The sequence below is a fragment of the Aptenodytes patagonicus genome, chromosome 18, assembly GCF_965638725.1.
Source record: "Aptenodytes patagonicus chromosome 18, bAptPat1.pri.cur, whole genome shotgun sequence".
NCBI classification, from domain to species: Eukaryota; Metazoa; Chordata; class Aves; order Sphenisciformes; family Spheniscidae; genus Aptenodytes; species Aptenodytes patagonicus.
Window position 1 is genome coordinate 3,237,001 of NC_134966.1, and position 16,756 is coordinate 3,253,756.

Consider the following 16,756-nt stretch of genomic DNA (forward strand, 5'->3'; position numbering starts at 1 on the left):
ACCAGAGACATGTAAATCCTCTTTAAAATCCCCCCCCCCCCCCCCCCCCCCGCATGCCCCCAACCCATCCCTCTCCCCGCAAAGGGCAGCGTCAGGGGTAGCCCCGTTCCCAGCCCCTCCCCGTACCCCCCGGCCTGGTTGCAGGATCTGGGCTCAGTGGCTTTGCAAGCGCTTGGGGAGGCTCTAGACCTGAGTAACTCGCCGGGGGCGTTAGCGATTCCCCCCCCCCAAACGTGGGTCTTTGTACAACAACAACAACAACAAAAATTCAAAAATAAATAGATTTGACACGGGCACTTTAGGTAGGTCCTACACATAAACACAGCCAGGGGCACTGCAGGCTGATGCTCAGGGATGGAGGGGGGGGGGTTTGGCCGGACCCATCCTGGGGGCACGGGGTGCAGGTTCCACATGGGTGCTGGCGGGTGCAGCCAGAGGGTACCCCCGGGGTCTGTGGGGTGCAGAGCACCCACCTCCGAGGTGCTGTGCCCTCTCCAAGGGCTGCTCCGACCTCATCCATTTCGCTAAAAAAAGGCATTAACTCATTACAAAACCAGCCTGGAGTTACAGGGGCTCTGCAGACCCCCTCGGGGCCGGATCCTGCCCCTGCCTCGATCTCACGGGGCGATTTTTCCTCTGCCAGCCCAGATCCCCTGGGAATCCCAAGGAAAACCCCAAATCCTTTTTTTTTTTCTGTCCAGATGACGCCGTGGGTGGCCACATCCAGGGATGGCCAAAAAAACCCCACAAATGCCCTAAGGATTATGCTGGAAATTAAAAACAGAACTTATATATATATGTATCTATATATAGATACATATATATATATACACACACACACATACACGATATATATCATCGATCAACCCTAAAAGAGTGATTTAGCTGCTTGCTAGCTACCTTGGAGAAAAAAAAAAAAATCACATAAAACCACAAAAAGAAGAGCTTTCCCAGGGAGGACCTGGCTCGGTTCGAGTCCAAGGGCAGAGCAGAGGGTGGAGGGGGGCGCGGGGGTCGAGCCCCAGGCATCGCGCCCCGGAGGATGCCTAAAGGCTGGGAAAGGGGTTGAATAAAGGAATCGCGGGTATTTCTGCCCACGCAGGCACGGAGGTAAACACAGCTGCCAACGGGGGCTCGGCCCGTGTTGCAGTAGGACCTACACAAAGTCAGAGCACCCCCAGAAGTGCTCAGCTCGGGGCGGCGTCTGCCCTGGGGGACATGGGGCCACCCTGTTGGTCCCAGGGGACGTTGCCCTCCTGCCGGGGCTGTGCTCGCACCCCGGGGGGGCTGCCGGATGGGGCAGGTCTCAGGAGACCTCCGCCCACGTCTTGCCCCCCTCCTGCAGCTTGGGTGGTCCTGAAAATGGACAGACAGACGGACAAGCGATGCAGGAGGTCTAGGGCAAGCGGGATGGGGATGGGAGCTGGTGCAGGACCCCGTGGAGATGCCTCCAGTCCCAATGCCCCCACAACTGGCTGGGAGCATCCAGTGCGGGGATGCTGATGGGGAGACCGTCCTCCTCCTCCTGCCCCCTGCAAGGGCCGGGAGGGTTTGGCAGGTGCTGGCGGGACCCTCAGAAGAGGCAGGAGCCCCGCAGGTCCTGGGCTCGGCTCAGCTCGGTGGCCAGCGCCCGGCTCATGCGGGTGGTGGTGAGCCTCACGCTCTGGGCAGCCTCCACGGCCCGGCTCAGCGACCGGTTCAGCTCCTCCAGCTCATCCAGGTCCAGGGTCAGGCAGCGGTGGTGGCCAGCGGCGTGCGGCTGGGCGGGATGCTCTGCCCGCCAGTGCCCCGCGGCATGCTGGAGGGGGACAGTGGCCATGGCTGGGGCTGAGGTAGGTACTGCTGGGGAGCAGTAGCTGGGAAGAAGAAGGGGACACGGGCTCGGCTTCGCTCCGTGGGCTCTGCCCCCCCGGGGCTCTGTGCCTCCACTCTGCCTTGTTTTTCATCCCTCTCCCCCATCTCATCCATCTCCAACCCCCAGCACCCACCTCCCTACATTCACCCCCATGCAGACCCCCCCCAAAGGAGCCGAGGGCTGCGTGACCTCGCTCCCAGCTGGCTGCCACCCGGGTGCCTGGGCTCTGTGGGCAAACCAGCGGGTCCCTGGGGTGGGCACAGCCCCTCCTGGGTTCAGCCCCCTCCCCCGGGAGATGTTGACCTCCCCCCGGCCCCCCCCTGCCACAGAGCATCCTTACAGCACGGAGGGCGCGTAAGGCACGAGGGGGACGGGCGCAAGGCAGCCGATGGCAGCGGTGGCACCAGGGCTGGATGCCAAGTACCAAAGTCCGGGTTGCTCCGGCTTCTCGGCGCGGGGACCAACACGGGAGCCTGGGGGGGACGTGCCAGCGGGGCCACGCTCTGCTGCGGGGAGGAAGGTGGTTAGATGTCCCCGGGGGTGTTAGATGTCCCCAGGGGCGTTGCAGCGAGCAGCAGCCCCAGGTGAGCTCCTCCCCCCCGTTGCCACACTGGGCTGCCACTGCTGGGTGGAAACACCCGTGCCCGCAGGGAGCGGGTGGTGGCACTGCTGGCTGTCACTTCTGTCCCCAAGCAGTGTGCCAGCGCTGTGCCAGGGGTCTGAGGGTTGTTCCCTGTCCCCCCCCACCCCAGCCCCCACGCAGGGATGAGCCCGTGCCAAGCACGTGCCACCCCCATCACCCACCGTGTGCGGCTCTGTCCCTGCCACCGGGCGTGGGGGGAACCATGGGTGCCCGGCAAGTGGGGCAGCGCGTCCTCCTCGGGGTGCTGTGCTGGGGCTGCCTCGCGGCATCGCCCACCCAGGAGCCGGCTACGGAGAGAGGAGCGAGTGTGTCCGGGAACATCCCCGCGCAGACCAAGCAAGGGCAGTTTGGAAAGAGCAAAGCGGTTTGGGGGAGCGGCTGGGACAGGAGGCGGAGGCCTTTCCCTGCAAGGGCAGCTGCAAAAGGGGGGGGCTGCAAAGGGGGGGGGGGGCCGAAAAGGAGGGTCTGCAAAAAGGGGAGGTCTGCAAAAAGGGGGGGTGTCTGCAAAAGGGGGGGTGTCTGCAAAAGGGGGGGGGAGTCTGCAAAGGGGGGCTCTTCAAAACGGGGGCGTCTGCAAAATGGGGGGGTCTGCAAAGCACCCTGCATGCATTCAGCTCCGTTCCAGGCAGCCACGGGACACAGCAGAGCCCGTCTCTGCGCTGTTACCCGGGAACGGGCTGGGTTAACCTTTAGCCAAATGACAGGGCTGGGGACAGGTGCTCACTGCTCCCGGTGACAGCAGCGGCTGCAGCCAGCAGCAGGGAGCGGGGTGGGCGCCCCAGGGCAGGGGAGTCCGGCCAAGGGCCAGTGGGGAGAGCCTCAGGCCGCGGGGAGTGGGCTCATATCTCCTCCCTCCCCGAGCCTCTGTAGTTAATTAATTAAAGTCATTAGCAGCTCCGTTAGCAGGCGTTAGGGAAGGCCAGAAGGGGCTGGGGGCTGCTCCTGGGGCCACTCACCCGATGGCGTCCTGCTCCCACGGCACCGGGGGCACCCCAGGGTGGCCGGCTCTTCTCGGGGTGCCGAGGCGGCGCGCGGCGTCCCCACCTGGTACCGTGTCCCTGCCAAAACCCAGCATGAGTGGGGCTGGGGACCCCAACGTGGGGGTGGCCGCCCTTGGCCCCCGGCACCGACCGGTGCTGGCACCCACCTGTGTACTGTCCCCGAAACGTCACTGCACCCGGGGGGCTCCCAGGGCTCTTCCGCGGGGAGGGGGTGGCCCGGGGCCCGGTGGGCGAGGGGTCTGACTCGGAGGCTGTGGCGGAGGAGAGGGAAGCAGGGTGGGATCCGGTGGGTCCGAGGCCCAGATCTGCAAGATCTGGCCCTGGGCTGAGTGCTGCTGGGTCCCACGGGGCCACCAGGACCTGCCCTGTCCCCGTGGTCCCGCAGCCCCACCAGCACCCTGTTCCGTTTGGGGAAGGGGAAGCGGTGTGCAGGGAGGAGCATGTCCTTGCTGTCCCCTCCGTCCCCACCCCGGCAGGGTCCCACTTACTGAGGTCCAGCTCCGGCCTGTCCCGGGGCAGCGATGCCGACCTCCCCCTCTTCGTGGGTACGACCCCAGGGGCTGCCCTGCCCCGCACCGGGGGGTTCGGCTCCCTGTGGAGGGGACGGAGCCGCTGTCACCACCCAGACCCCTCAGTGTCCCCTCAGGCATCCCCCCGACCCACCACCCCAGCGCAGCCAGGCTGCCGGTCCCTCCCCAACCCCAACCTCTCCCCAGCTGCAGCAGAAATGGGACGGGCTGGGGCTGGGGGTGTCCCCACGCCCATGGGACACAGTGCTGTCCCCAACAAGAAGTGGCTGCTGCCACACCCCCCCTCCCCCCAGGTCCCTCCTGCCACCTACCCCGAGGGTGCTGCATCCTTGGGGGACGATGGTCCGCTGGCCACCGGCTGCCTCCTGGCCGGGGCGGAACGCGGGGCGGCTTTTCCCTCAGGATAGCTGCGGGAGCGGCGCAGGCTCTCCTCCAGCTTCCGTCGCAGCCGCCACACCTCGTCCCGCAGCGCCCGGATGGCCTGGCTGCCGCAGGACAAATGCCACGGTGAGGGGCTCCTGCAGCCAGCAAGGCTCTCAACAGCGCTGGCTGCCGCTGGGAGCAGCCCCGTCCTCCCCGGAGCCCGCGCCTGCCCTCTTCCCCACCAGCCAGGACACATGCTGTGATGCTCCCCAAAACCAAGCCTGGGGCTGTTCTGGGCTGGGGTCCAGTCTTAGCCAGCCCACTGGTGTCACGAGTTTGGAGGACTCAGCCCCAGCTAGGTCCTGGCTCTCCGAGAAGGGAAAACCTGCCGCTGCCCAGCGGAAGATGCTGGTGCCTTTGGGGACTTTGCTTGGCGGGGTCCCTGACTCACCCAGGGCGGGTTCGGCCCGGTTTGGAGGGGGGGTACATAGACACTCACTCGCGCTCCAGACGGGAGCCCAGCAGGTCGTAGCAAGCTGGATCGAGGGACGGTGGGTCGGGGGACAGCGGGGTGGGGGACGGTGTTTCAGGGGACGGCGGGGGGCTGGCCGGGCCCCTGGCCGTGGCGGGGGGGGGGCGGCTGGCACTGGCGCAACTCCTGCCTTCCGCCTCTGAGTCCGTGTGAGCTGGGGAGGAGAGGGGGCACGGTGAGCCAAGGTCGGCGGTGGGGGTGTCGTCCCCCCCCAGGAGAGACCTGGGAGGCACCCCCAGGCCAGCACCCCAAGGGAGTTGGGGGAACACCATAAACCAGAGCCTCTTCCACCCGCAGAGCCAGGGCCCCCCCAAATCTCTCTCCCTGGGACACGTCCCTCCCCGAAACGCTGCCTACTCACTGCCGTCACCATCGGGTCCTGCCTCGCTGCCCGCGCTCTCAGCCCAGCGGTGGGGGGAGCTGCTCTGCGAGAGGGTGCTGGGGGGCAGGTGGGGCCCCCCCGTGCCGCCCTGCCTGCCCGTGGGATAGATGCCCATCAGTGCCGTCTCGGAGGGAAGCGGGGTCGCCTCTCTCTTCCGCGGAGGACGGAGGGTCGCAGGGACGGGGATGGAGGTTCCCAGTGAGCCGGGGGTCCTGGGGACAAGATGGGTCATGTGGGCAGCCCCCACAGCTCATCCCCCAGCCATGGGCCACCCTGCACATCTCCAACCCCCCCCCCCCAGCACCCCCTCCCTGTTCCCCACGTCCTCGCCGCCTCTCCCCCCACCCCTGCTCCCCTTCAATGCCCCAAATCCCCCCAGACAGAGCTGACAGTCCATGTCCCCGAATGCACACACCCCCCGTCCCGGCACGAGGGCATGGACCTCGAGCCATACCCGGTGCCGGGGGGCTGGTGCTCGGGGGTGTGCATGGGGGGTGACACCCTGCTGGCCTCCGAGCCCACGAAGCCGCTGTCCGTCTCCGGTGACACAATGCGCTGCTCCTGCAGATGCATTGGGGAGAGCAGGATTGGTGCCGAGCACCCCCAGGACCCCCCGGCAGGGCCTGGGGGTGCTGGCAGATGGGGACCCACAGTCCCAGGGGACTCACCTTGCGCGGCCGGTGCTGGGTGGCAGCACTGCCAGCCCCGCTGCTGTGGTGGGACAGGGGCGCCCGCGGTGGCTCGGGGAGTCCCAGGGGGGGCTTGGCTGTGGCCGGCGGCTCCTCAGCGGTGGCAGGGGACAGGCGGCCCCGTGTCCCCCCTGGCCATGGAGGCTCCCCGGGAGGCAGCAGCGCTGCTCTCCTCTCTGGGGGGTGCCTGCGGGGAGAGGACAGAGCATGAGTGATGGGGCAGAACAACCCCAAACGTGGGGAAATACCCTGGTGCGGCCAGCTTTCCCGTGGAGGCTGTTAACTCTGAAGCCTATCAACGCCGGTGATGTAAAACCTGAGACCTGACATAAAACCTCCCGCTTGCCCTGCCTGGGGGACTTGTGCTCCCACAACACTTACAAGGGGGAGGTCTCGAGGTCGGCACCCTCCTCTAGTGACCGCGTCCTGCAGGGGACCTTGCTGGGGCCACCGTCCACTGCCATAGGGCCATCTGCCTCCTCCGGGGACCCGCTCCCTGCCAGGCTCAGCTGCTCCAGGCTCAGCGACTCCGGCAAGGACTTGAAGTGCTTGTACCTGGGGGGGAACCGCAGGCAGGAGCTGGTGGTTTTGGGGAGCCGTTCCCTGCCTGTGCCCCCTGCCGTCCTGCCACGAGGGCACTCACTGCTCCAGCAGGTCACCGAAATCCTCCTCCACTCGGAGCTGCTTGTGCCAGAGGGGCCGGGGCAACCCTCCTGTCACCGCCTCGCTGTCCCCCGCTGTCCCCCGGGGACCCTCCATCAGCGCGGGGCTCTGCAGGGCACAGCAAAAGGGGGCTGGGAGAAGCACAACCCCCACCCCAGCCGCAGCAGGGTGCTTCCACCCCAGCATCTTTGCACCCCCCCAGCCCCATCCGCTCCCCCTGCAGCCTTGCCCAGCTCACCTCGGGGCGCGGGGAGCGGGCGGCCGGCGGCGGGGAAGGGGCTGGAGGGGAGCGGGGCTGGGCCGGGTGCTGCGGGGGGAGCTGCCGCCCAGCCCCGGGCTCCAGCCGCTCCTTCAGCTCCTCCAGGCGCAGCCCCAGGTGGAAAATTTCCCCTTCCACCGTGCTGCAAGACAGCGACCATCAGTGCCGGGGAGACACCGGGCTTCGGGGCTTCGCTGGCGGGAAGGGGGCGGTGGGGGTCAAGCACCTACCGGTCGGGATCAAACTCCCCCGAGGCCCCCGGGTGCTGCTGCCGGGCTCGCAGGTACGCCTGCTCCAGCGCATCCTGCGCATCCTTCAGCTTCCTAAACCTCTGTGGCACAATGGTGATGTCCGAGCCTGCCAGCTCAGCCCCTGGTCCCCGCCACCCCCCTGGCCCGGCTGTGCACCCCCGGAGTGGGGTGCCGGGAAGGGGCCGACGCACCTGGAGCTGCTCCCGGGGTGCGGGGCTCCCCGCCCGGATCCAGCCTTCGAAGGACTCCACCTGGCCGGGAGAGAAAGGGCTGAGTCCAGCCCTGCTGCAGGCCCCCCCTCAACTGCAGCCCCCCCTCCCCTGCATCCCCCCCCTCCCCGGGGCTTGCCTGCGCCTGCAGCTTGTGGGTCTGTCCAGCCAGCGTCCGCGTCAGCTGGGTCCCCAGGCAGCGGCATGACCCCGGGCAGGTGGGACAGCCCCCCCCGGGTGGAGGGGGGGAAGGAGGCCGGGGTGATCCCCCCCCATCTGACAGTCCCGGTGCTGGAGCTGCAAGAAAACACGAGGACAAGGTGATGCTGGGCAATCCCCCCCCCTACAGCACCAGTCCCCTCCAGCCGCAGGGAAAGCCGTGGGTATGGGGTCTCAGCTGAACATCCCCCCCAAAAACTGGAGCAGGGGTGCAATGAGCCAGACAGGGAAACACGGTTCAACCCACCTCCCTCCGGCGAGGATGGCGGGGCCGGGGCCAGGGTCGGGGCCGTGCTGAAAGCCGCCGTCCTGGCCTGCGGGATGCTGAGGGCCATCACCCGGCAGCCGGTGCCCACGGTGCCCATGGTGAGGCTGCGGCTGGGCCGCGGCGGGTCGGCATACAGGCTCACCTGGGGGCAGGGAGAAGGGATTTGGGGCACCCACCCTGCACCCCAACCCCAGCGCTGCCCACCCCAAAGCACCCATCCCCATGGGGACAGCAGGCAGGTGGGGGTGAAGGCTGGGGGGGGGGTGGGGAGAGGGGCACAGCCGGACACCGGCCCTGCCTCAGTTTCCCCACCCGCACAGTGGTGCAGGGCGGGAGGTGGCAAGGGTGACACGGGGACGCGCTTCCGCCCGCTGTCCTGCCATTTCGGTGACGTGCCCTGCAGCCGCCCCCGCCATTTCGGGGCCGTTTCGGCACAGCCACCTCCCCGGCGTGGAGGGGAGCCCGCTGGGCGGGGAGGGTACGGCGGCCCTCGGCTTTGCTGCGGGCGCTGCAGCAGCCTCACACCCCACACCCCCCCTCCCCCGGGCTGGGCTTGCTCAACCGCAGCTCCCTGGAAGGAAGAAGAGTGGGGCCAGGGGAGGAAGACACCCCAAATAACCCTGGGGAGGGGGGAGCAGAGCAGGGACACCACCCCCCCCCCCCGCAGCCGTCCCCACCCCAGCACCCACCCTGGCGCCCAGGCGTAGCTGGTCAATGGTGTTCTCGGCCTCGGCGTACTTCGTCAGCAGCTTGTGGTAGTCGTCCTGCGGGGAGGGGACATGCAGCGGGTGACGGCACCCGGGGCAGGGATGGGGGCTCGGAGGATGCCCAAGGGGTGGGTGGCAAAGGGGGATGCAGCACGGAGGGAGGCATCCCTGTGTGGGGACAACGGGGCCGGGGGGGGGCTCCCATGGGTGGGGGACACCCTGGGGTAAGGAAACCCACCCCCCAAAGCGCCCGGCCCATCTGGTGCAGATGTGGTCCCCGTTTCTCTGCGTGGGGGAGAGCCTCCCTCTCCTCCCAGTGTCCCAGGGGACAAGCATCCTGGGGGCAATGAGCTTCGGGGGGGGGGGGTGTACAAGCATCCTGGGGGGGACACGAGCAGCCCTGCCTCCAGCCCTGAGTGCTGCCCACATCCCTGCCTGGTCCTTCCCTCCTCGCCAGCCCCCGTGCAGGACCGGGAAGAAGTGAGCAGCACCAAACCCCTCACCGGTGACACAGGGCCGGCTCACGGGGCTGGTGACATCTCCATTTCACCTGCACCCCCTGGTCCCCCCACCCTGGAGACCCTCCCAGTAAGGTCTCTCTGGCTGAACTGGGGGAGCTGGGCATTACCTGGAGCTGCTGCACCAGCTCGGTGGCTTGCCTGGGGGACCTGAACTCCTGCGGCAGCCCAGCAGTGGTGGGGGGCTGCGGGGGGACCCCCTCCCCGCTGCTCAGCAGCACCTCCCGGACGATTTCGGCTGGGGACTTGAAGCCGATGGGGCCGCCCGGGGCCCTGGGGTGGGCAGGCAGCGCTCGGCCCCGCGGCGGCCGGTAGCTCTGGTCGAACTTCACCCGTGCCTCCACCTTGGAGAGGTCGGGCAGGGGGTGGTTGAGCCGCCCTCGGCCGTACGGGGTGCCGTCGGCCGTGCCGGTGCCAGTTCCCGAGGGATCCCTCGTCTCCTTGCCACCCGTGTGCCGCCGCTGGGGGCTCAGGGACCGTGACTGCCGGCCGGGCTTGGGGAGCAGCACCATGGGCGCCGCTTTCTTGGGCACCCGGGACCTGTCCTGCAGCTGGGGTGCAGGGGGGGTCCCAGCACCCCAGGGCTCCCCGGTGGGTGCCAAGCCAGCGGTGCCAGGGGCTGGCAGCCCCGTCCCAGCCGGCTGGGGTTTGGGGATGGGCTCAATGCTGGTGGCATCGCGGAGGTCGTTGTCGGAGAGGCGCAGCAGGAGGCTCCGGCTCGGGGTCCAGCCCTGCCCATGCCCCCCACCAGCGTCGCCAGCCATGTTCCAGCCCCGGTGGCGGCGGGACGGGGTGGCGGGGCCGGGGCTGGCGTCCGACAGCCCCAAGGTGTCAACACTGTCCGTGCTGCAGCCACAGGGCTGGCAGAGAGCCCGGCCATCCCGCAGCACGTCGGGGCTGCCACTGGACCCTGAGCCCCACTGGCCCTCATAGGAGAGCTCGGGGTAGGGCTCCCCATCGCTCTCTGCCACCCAGGGCCCCTCGTCCCCCCTGGAGCTGCCCTGCTCCTCGTTCTCCTCCTCCAGGTCCCGCCGTGGGTGCCAGCGACCCTCCTCCACCAGGGACCCCTCCTCCAGGTCCTCGCCGCCGCCTGCAAAACACCAGCGCCGCGGGGCTGCTGCCAGCCAGCCGGTGCCCCCCAGCCCCCTCGCAGCCCCCCTCGGCTCCAGCAGTTCCTGGGACCCCCGGGACCCCCCCACGAGGGTCTTTGGGCAGTGGGGAGGGGACAACTCACCCAACGGTGGGCTCCCGGCATCCTCCCCCAGGCCGATGACCCCATCCTCATCCATCCGCCTTTCAAAGTCGTCTTCCTCCTCCTCCTCCTCTCCCTCCCACCGCGTCAGCTCTGTTTGTGTCCAGCGCAGCCATGGTGCCGGGCTGGCCATGGCCCGCAGGCACGGCGTCCCCGTCACTTGCGCCGCTTCATGGCCCGGCGGCGGCGGCAGCGGCGGCAGGCCGGGGAGCTCCTTGCCGCGAATGTAGGTCACATCATCACCGCCGCATCCTGGTGGGCCAGGGAGAGGGAGGGATGCCTAGTGGGACACAGTGGGCTCTGTTCGAGGTATGTCCCCCCTGCTGCCAGGGCTTCTCCTGTCCCCCAGACCCTGGGGACAAGAGCAACCCCCCAGTGATGGGGGGTGACATCCTCTGGCCACCCCCCTACCCTGCATCCCACCATCAGCACCACAAAGCGGGAGCTACCTCATCCCCCATGGCCACGATGGCCCCCAGAGGTCCCTGTGGAACGGAGCTCCCCGGGGCCACCCTAAAAGGCTTTTCTCCCCCGGGGCGGGCACCAGGGGACACCCAGCCCATGCTGGCACCCTCTGGACGTCACCCTGGCCAGGCAGCCACAGCCTGGGAACCGTCAGCAGTGCCATCACGGTGCAGAACGGTGCCGGGGGGAGGCAGGAGCACCCCGAGGTCCCTGTGGCTCTGGGGGGCTGACGGATCACAGCAGAGACCCGGCACACTCAGTCCACTGATGACCTAAAAGCAGGAGCTCGCCCTTGCCCCGCTCGTCAGTGTGCCGGGGTTCCCAGAGCCGCAGCGGCAGCTCAAGAGATGCTGGATGCCGAAAACCCAACCGCGGGGCGGGTAGCAAGAAAGGCCACGGGGTTTTCCCAGCAACGTCCCCTCGGCTGGATCTGAGCCCCCCGCAACCCAATTTTGGCCATGGGGTGCTGGAGGCTGCAGCCGCCCACGTGCCTGTGGCTGCTACCGAGCACCGCGCCGGCATCACCGGCGGCCACCCCGCAGCATCCCCAACCCAATGCCGGAGCATGGAGGAGCAACCGGCCCCATGCAGGGTACACTCACCCCGTACCAGCATCCCTGGGACATCCCCATCATCAGGACCCCGTTGGGGGTCCCCAAAGCAGCATCCCTCCGAGCACCCCAAAACCTTCCTGCGCCTGCGGGGCAGCCGGGCTTTTGCAGAAGTAGGAAACTACGCTCGGGTGCTTCCTGCAAGTTTGCAGGCAGCCGCAAATTTTTTAACCCCGTCAGGCCCTGCGCGGCAGGGGCCGAACCCTCCTCCCGCGCCGCTTTTCATCAAAACCTTTATTTTTTAATCCGATTCGGAGCAAAACGCCGAAGCAAAACGGGGTGGCGGGGGGGGGAATCCCTGGGACCGTCAGCAGCTGCAGCCTCCAACAGACATCAGGCAGCCTCAAAATTCAGCCATACAGCCCCAAAATTCAGCCAGGCGGACACCCCCCTTGGAAATCCGGAAAAGCCCACATCCCGGATTTCCAAGGGGGGTGTCTGCCTGGCCCGCACCCCGAGATGTTGCTCACAGCCCCAGGGACGCCACGGCCGTAACCAGGCACCACGGCGCGTCCTGGCACATTTGCAGGCAGGCAATTAATCCAGCTCGTTACTGTGTAATTAGTGGCACACGGAGGAGAGCTTGCACAAGCTCCCGGCTGCTAACGAAACCACGGCACGGTCCCTGGGGCGGCTGCATTCAGCCGGAGGGTGCTGCGGTGATTTTGGGGTGCTGCTGGCTCGGGGATGGCAGTGATGAGCAGCAAATCTATAGCACCCACATGCTCCGGGAAAAGTCCTCTAACCCACTCCGAAGTCTCAGATTCTGCAAATTCCCTGGCTTAAATCCTGCTGTTAGTGGGGGTTTTGGGGTTATTTTCTGGTGCCACCTGGCATCAAGGTCCTCGGGCATCATCCTTGCACCAGCAGCAGCGCGCTCACAGCCCTGCCTGCATCCTTGGGGCTTTCCGGGCAGGGAGCAAACCCCGAAGCATCCCTTAGGGTCTTACGGACCTGCTGGGGTGTTTGCACGAGGCTTTTCCCCATACGCTGGCTGGGCGACTCCATTTTCCACACCTGGAGATGCTCCACGGCTTCTCCTGCCGCCGGGGAGGACGGGACTGCCCATGGGATGCTTCAGGCTCTGCGGCTGCTCAATGCAGCTAAAGAGCGATTTTGGCTTTAGCCCCTCTCTGAAGCTGGGATGTTTCCAGCCCCGAGCCCTTGCCCGCATCCTGGCCCGGAGAAGCAGCACACCAAAGTGCCCCCGACCCACCTCGAGCCCCGCAGCATCCCCGAGAGACGAGGAGCCCCAAACACCAGCCCCGGGGGGGTCCCAGCGGGTGGGCGGTGGGTGAAAGGAGCCTGGGGGTCCCGCTGTCTCAGGGCAAAGAGGGTTAAAATGTTTCCTACCCGGTTTTGGCAGGCCGGTGCCCAGATCATGCCTAACCCATACGCCATCGGCTGTCTGAGCAGCGTCCCCCCAGGCTGCATCGCCCGCAGCAGCCGCAGTCTGCAGGATCTTGCAAATCCAGGCACATTTATCGCTTTCCCAGAAAGTGCCCCCACTGATGGTCATGGTGGTAAGAGAGAAAAATCTCGGATTTTTTTCCCCTTTAAGTGAGTTGCTCGCTGTTATGGTAGCACAGAAAAGCTTGAAAAATGATGTGGCTGCGTACGCAGGAACCACAAAGCAAATGCAAAGAATCCCAAGTGTGTGTGTGTGTATATATATATATATTTTTAATCTCGCTCTTTGAAAGCCGGGATTTTGCAGCAGGGCAATCAGACAAAGAGCTAAAAAGAAATTTAAAAGCCTCAGCTAGAAAATGTCTTTCACCCTTCAACTCTCTTCTGCCTGAGACCCTCAGCCCCCTTTCCTCCCTCTGCCCCTCGGCCTGGGCTGTCCCAAATCGTGCCTCGGGGGTAGAGGTGCGCAGACGAGGGAGGGGTTGCTCAGGGCAGTGATGAGTGCTGCCAGGTCTCTGCCTGGCCAGCAGGCAGGAGGGGTTACCTCTGCCTGTCCCTGCCCTCCGCTCCTAATCGCTGATCCCCTTTGCAGGCAGCTTCACCCTCCAGCACAGCGATCCTGTCCCTGTCCTGCTCCCTGCCCTGCAAACCCCCGTGGGACAGACGGCGGTGCGAGGCTGAGACCGCCCAACTCATTGCACGTGTGAGGCAGAGGAACAGCAGCGCAGTCGAGGCCGAGGCCCCGTCGCCGCTCCTGGGTTTATCGGTGGTGACAGCGAAGGAGACGCTGCATCCTCCGCCCCAGGGCTCGCTCGGTGACATGGCGGGGGGGGGCGGACACGGGACAGGGCCGCTGTCACTCTGCCTTTGCTGCCTTGTCAACCCTGGGCAGAGCGGGCGGGCTGGGGGGGGCTCTAACCCCCCACCTCTATCCCCGCGGTGCGAAGGCGATGTCCCCCGGGCGATGAGGAATAACTGTCACTGCACCCCAAAATAAAATATCCATCCCTTGCCCGGGAGGGGGGGGTTAAAGCCCCCCCTGCGTCCCAGCTGGGACGCAGGGGGGGCTTTAACCCCCCCCTCCCGGGCAAGGGATAGATATTTTGTTTTCCTAAACCACCAGCTCCGAACCCGAACTCGGCTCCAGAGAGCAGCTCCTCTCCCAGAGGTACCAGGCACCCTCATCCCCGCAGGGGGGATCTGCACCCCAGCACCCCGAGGGGGCAAGCAGGCAGCGCCAGCAAGCCCCGCCTGCAGCCGGAGACCCCCGACCGCAGATTTTTTGGCTAAAAAGCTCTGAGCCTGAATCCCCGCGCAGCCCAGGGCTCTGCGGGGGGGTACTCCCCGTGCATGCACTGCATAAAAATACACATTTTTCTGCTTGAGTGTCTAAAAAGAGAGGTTAAAAGCAAGCAGCGGCTGATGTCTGGTCCCGGCGACCTGCAGGGAAGGGATGGGGAGGGCTGGTTTTTAGGAGCGTGGGTCTCTCGCAGCCTCCCCGCGCGCCCCTTCCCCGCCTCAGCTCGCCTTTTTGTCCGAGCCCCTAGCAGGAGCGGCACGTCAGCGCTGCCATCCAAAGCATCTCTTTTGGGGGGGTTTGAAGGAGGCCAGAAGAATGGCCTCGGGCTGAAACTTGGCAAGGGGCAGCTGCACTCCAGGAGGGAGGAATTCCTGGGTTAGAAACCCTTTTTTTTAAGCCCGCAGCGTCCCGTTTTATGAGCATGAAAGAGGGCAGAGAAGCGGAAACGCTGCTTTCTTAGTTTGCACTATTTCCCAGTAAAACAAGGGAGAAACCGTCATAGCGAGGAAGAGCCTGACAAACCCGCCTCATCCTCTGAAAGCACGCACGCCTGTTACTACACCATCGCTCTAAAGCACTCATGCCCCCCCAGTTCCTCTGCCTGGAGGGGCCACGTCCCCCCCCCAGCTCCCCCATGCCGGCACATCCCCACGGGGAGGCACCGAAACCCCGCGGAGGCAGCATCTCTCCATCACTTGCACCGAAGCAAAGCCCCATGGCGGGACAGGGAGCTGCTCCCGCGGCCGCTTTCCTGCCACCTTCCCAGCACATGAACCCTCCTGTTCCCGACGCAGGGCCCTGTCCTCCCTGGGGACAGCGTTGTCCCCAGCGTCTGCCCTGGAAAGCCGCGGGTGTACACCCCGGGGCTGAACCCCAACGTACCCGTGGGAGCTGGGGCCGCCGGCGGCGCGAGCCGGAGGCTGCTGACGGCCGTAATGCCTGCCAAGGGCAGCCTTAATCCCCGTCTGGAGAGAGCTGCCACCGCCACCGCGGCAGAGCCGGTGGCACAGAGATCCCTTATTAGCACAGGGCAGGGGGAGGCGGCGGGGGACGCGGGAGGGCAGCCGTCCCCGAGCAGCTGGAAGCGTGTGGTGGGGTTAACCAGCAACAGACTGGATTTGGGTAAACAGTGCATTGACTGCAACGTTCTCCGGGGAGTCCTTAAAACACCCCTGCCTGGATCGTTTCAGAAGGATGCTGCAGAGCGAGGGAAACCCACCACAGCCGGCTGGCACCCACGACCTGACTTTAAGGAACCGAGTGTGCTCAAAGCTGCCCTTTAAATAAAAGGAGGAACTGAAGTTGAAGGCAGCCCTCGCAACTTCCTCGGAGGAGCCGCAGGCAGCAGCACGGCCTCGTGTCCCACAACCTCCGCAAGAGCCCCGGGCTTGGCTTCGTGCCGCCCTTCGCGGCCCCGGCCACGGCAGCCTGATGAAACCCTCCCGAAATCCTCCGGCCGCACCTCCCGCGCACAAGCGGGGCGGCAGATTGGGCCCCGGCGGGGAGGAAGCGCCAGAATAAGAAAAGTTATGACAAGTTTCCTCGGGCCCATGAAGGCGCTGGTGGCGTGGGGCGGCGTGGGCAGGACACGTGTTGGCGAGACGCGGCGCAGCGGCGTGTCCCGCATCCTCCCGCCACATCTCCTCGGCTGCGGGGAGCCCGGCGGGGCTGGGGGGGGTCCCCCCTTTCGCTCAGGGATCCCAACCGGCTCCCAGCTGCGAGCCAGCCTCGCCGGAGCCGGGCTCAGCAGAGCCTGGGGCGTGCTGGATGCGGCCCCCGAGATGGGGCCAGCCCCGCGGGCCCCCCGCTGTGCATCCAGCTGTGCATCCAGCTGTGCATCCAGCGGTGCCCCCAGCGGTGCCCCCAGCGGCCCTCTCCTTCCCTCCAGCTGCAGCAGGCGGCTTGCAGGGAGCAGCCGCGCCGCGCAGCGCCGGCCCCGCGCCCTGAGCCAGCCCCAGCCGCCCCCCTCCCCCGCCGGGGCACAGCTGGGGGGGGGGCACATCTGGCCCGAGGGCACCGCTGGAGGGGCACCCCCCGCCCCGCGCAAGCAACAGCTGCCCCGCGAGCGCCCCGCGGCTGCCCACCTGCAGGCAGGGCCCGGCCGGCCCCTCCTCGCCCGCCGCTGGGCGGCTCCGCACGGCGGCCCCGGCCCCGGCCCCGGCCCAGCCCCGGCCGCCGCCGCCGCCGCCTCCTCCCGGCCCGGCCCGGCCCCGCCGGACAATAGCGCGGCCCGCCGGCGGCGGGGGGCGGGGCCTGCGCCCTCATTAGCATCCCTGCCGCTTCCCGCCAATGCGCGCGCGCCGCCGAGCGGGGAACGGGAGGTCGTTAGCATAAACCCATCCCTCCCCCGCATTTGCATAGCCCGCGGCGGGCGGCCAATCAGAGCCGCGGCGGTTGGCTCTCATTGTCATAATTTATGCAGCGCGGGCACCCCCTGGCGGGGCGCAGCGGGGCCGGAGCGGGGCCGGGGGCTGCCCCATCCCCGGGGATGGCCCCGGCAGGGGGTGGGGACGACGGGGGCGACGGGGATGAAGAGGATGACGGGGGCGACGGGGATGAAGAGGATGACGGGGGCGACGGGGACGGGGCATCCCCGCCCCGGGGATGGTGCCAGTTTTGCCCAGCCGCG

At 67.0% G+C, this 16,756-nt stretch overlaps 1 protein-coding gene across 1 annotated transcript; it reads right to left on the minus strand.

Moving 5' to 3' along the window:
* Window positions 1-146: 146 nt before the first annotated feature.
* On the minus strand, window positions 147-16,459 carry AKNA (AT-hook transcription factor). The gene is given in 24 exon segments (XM_076355556.1): window positions 147-1,856; window positions 2,196-2,361; window positions 2,660-2,785; window positions 3,455-3,556; window positions 3,646-3,750; window positions 3,988-4,091; window positions 4,341-4,514; window positions 4,892-5,078; window positions 5,286-5,518; window positions 5,761-5,867; window positions 5,975-6,182; window positions 6,377-6,550; window positions 6,639-6,766; window positions 6,897-7,059; window positions 7,148-7,248; window positions 7,360-7,419; window positions 7,517-7,674; window positions 7,844-8,006; window positions 8,554-8,628; window positions 9,200-10,179; window positions 10,324-10,593; window positions 15,787-15,795; window positions 16,212-16,324; window positions 16,326-16,459. Coding segments are annotated over 24 exon segments (4,323 nt in total). The 3' UTR covers window positions 147-1,573.
* Between the last annotated feature and the right edge of the window lie 297 nt (window positions 16,460-16,756).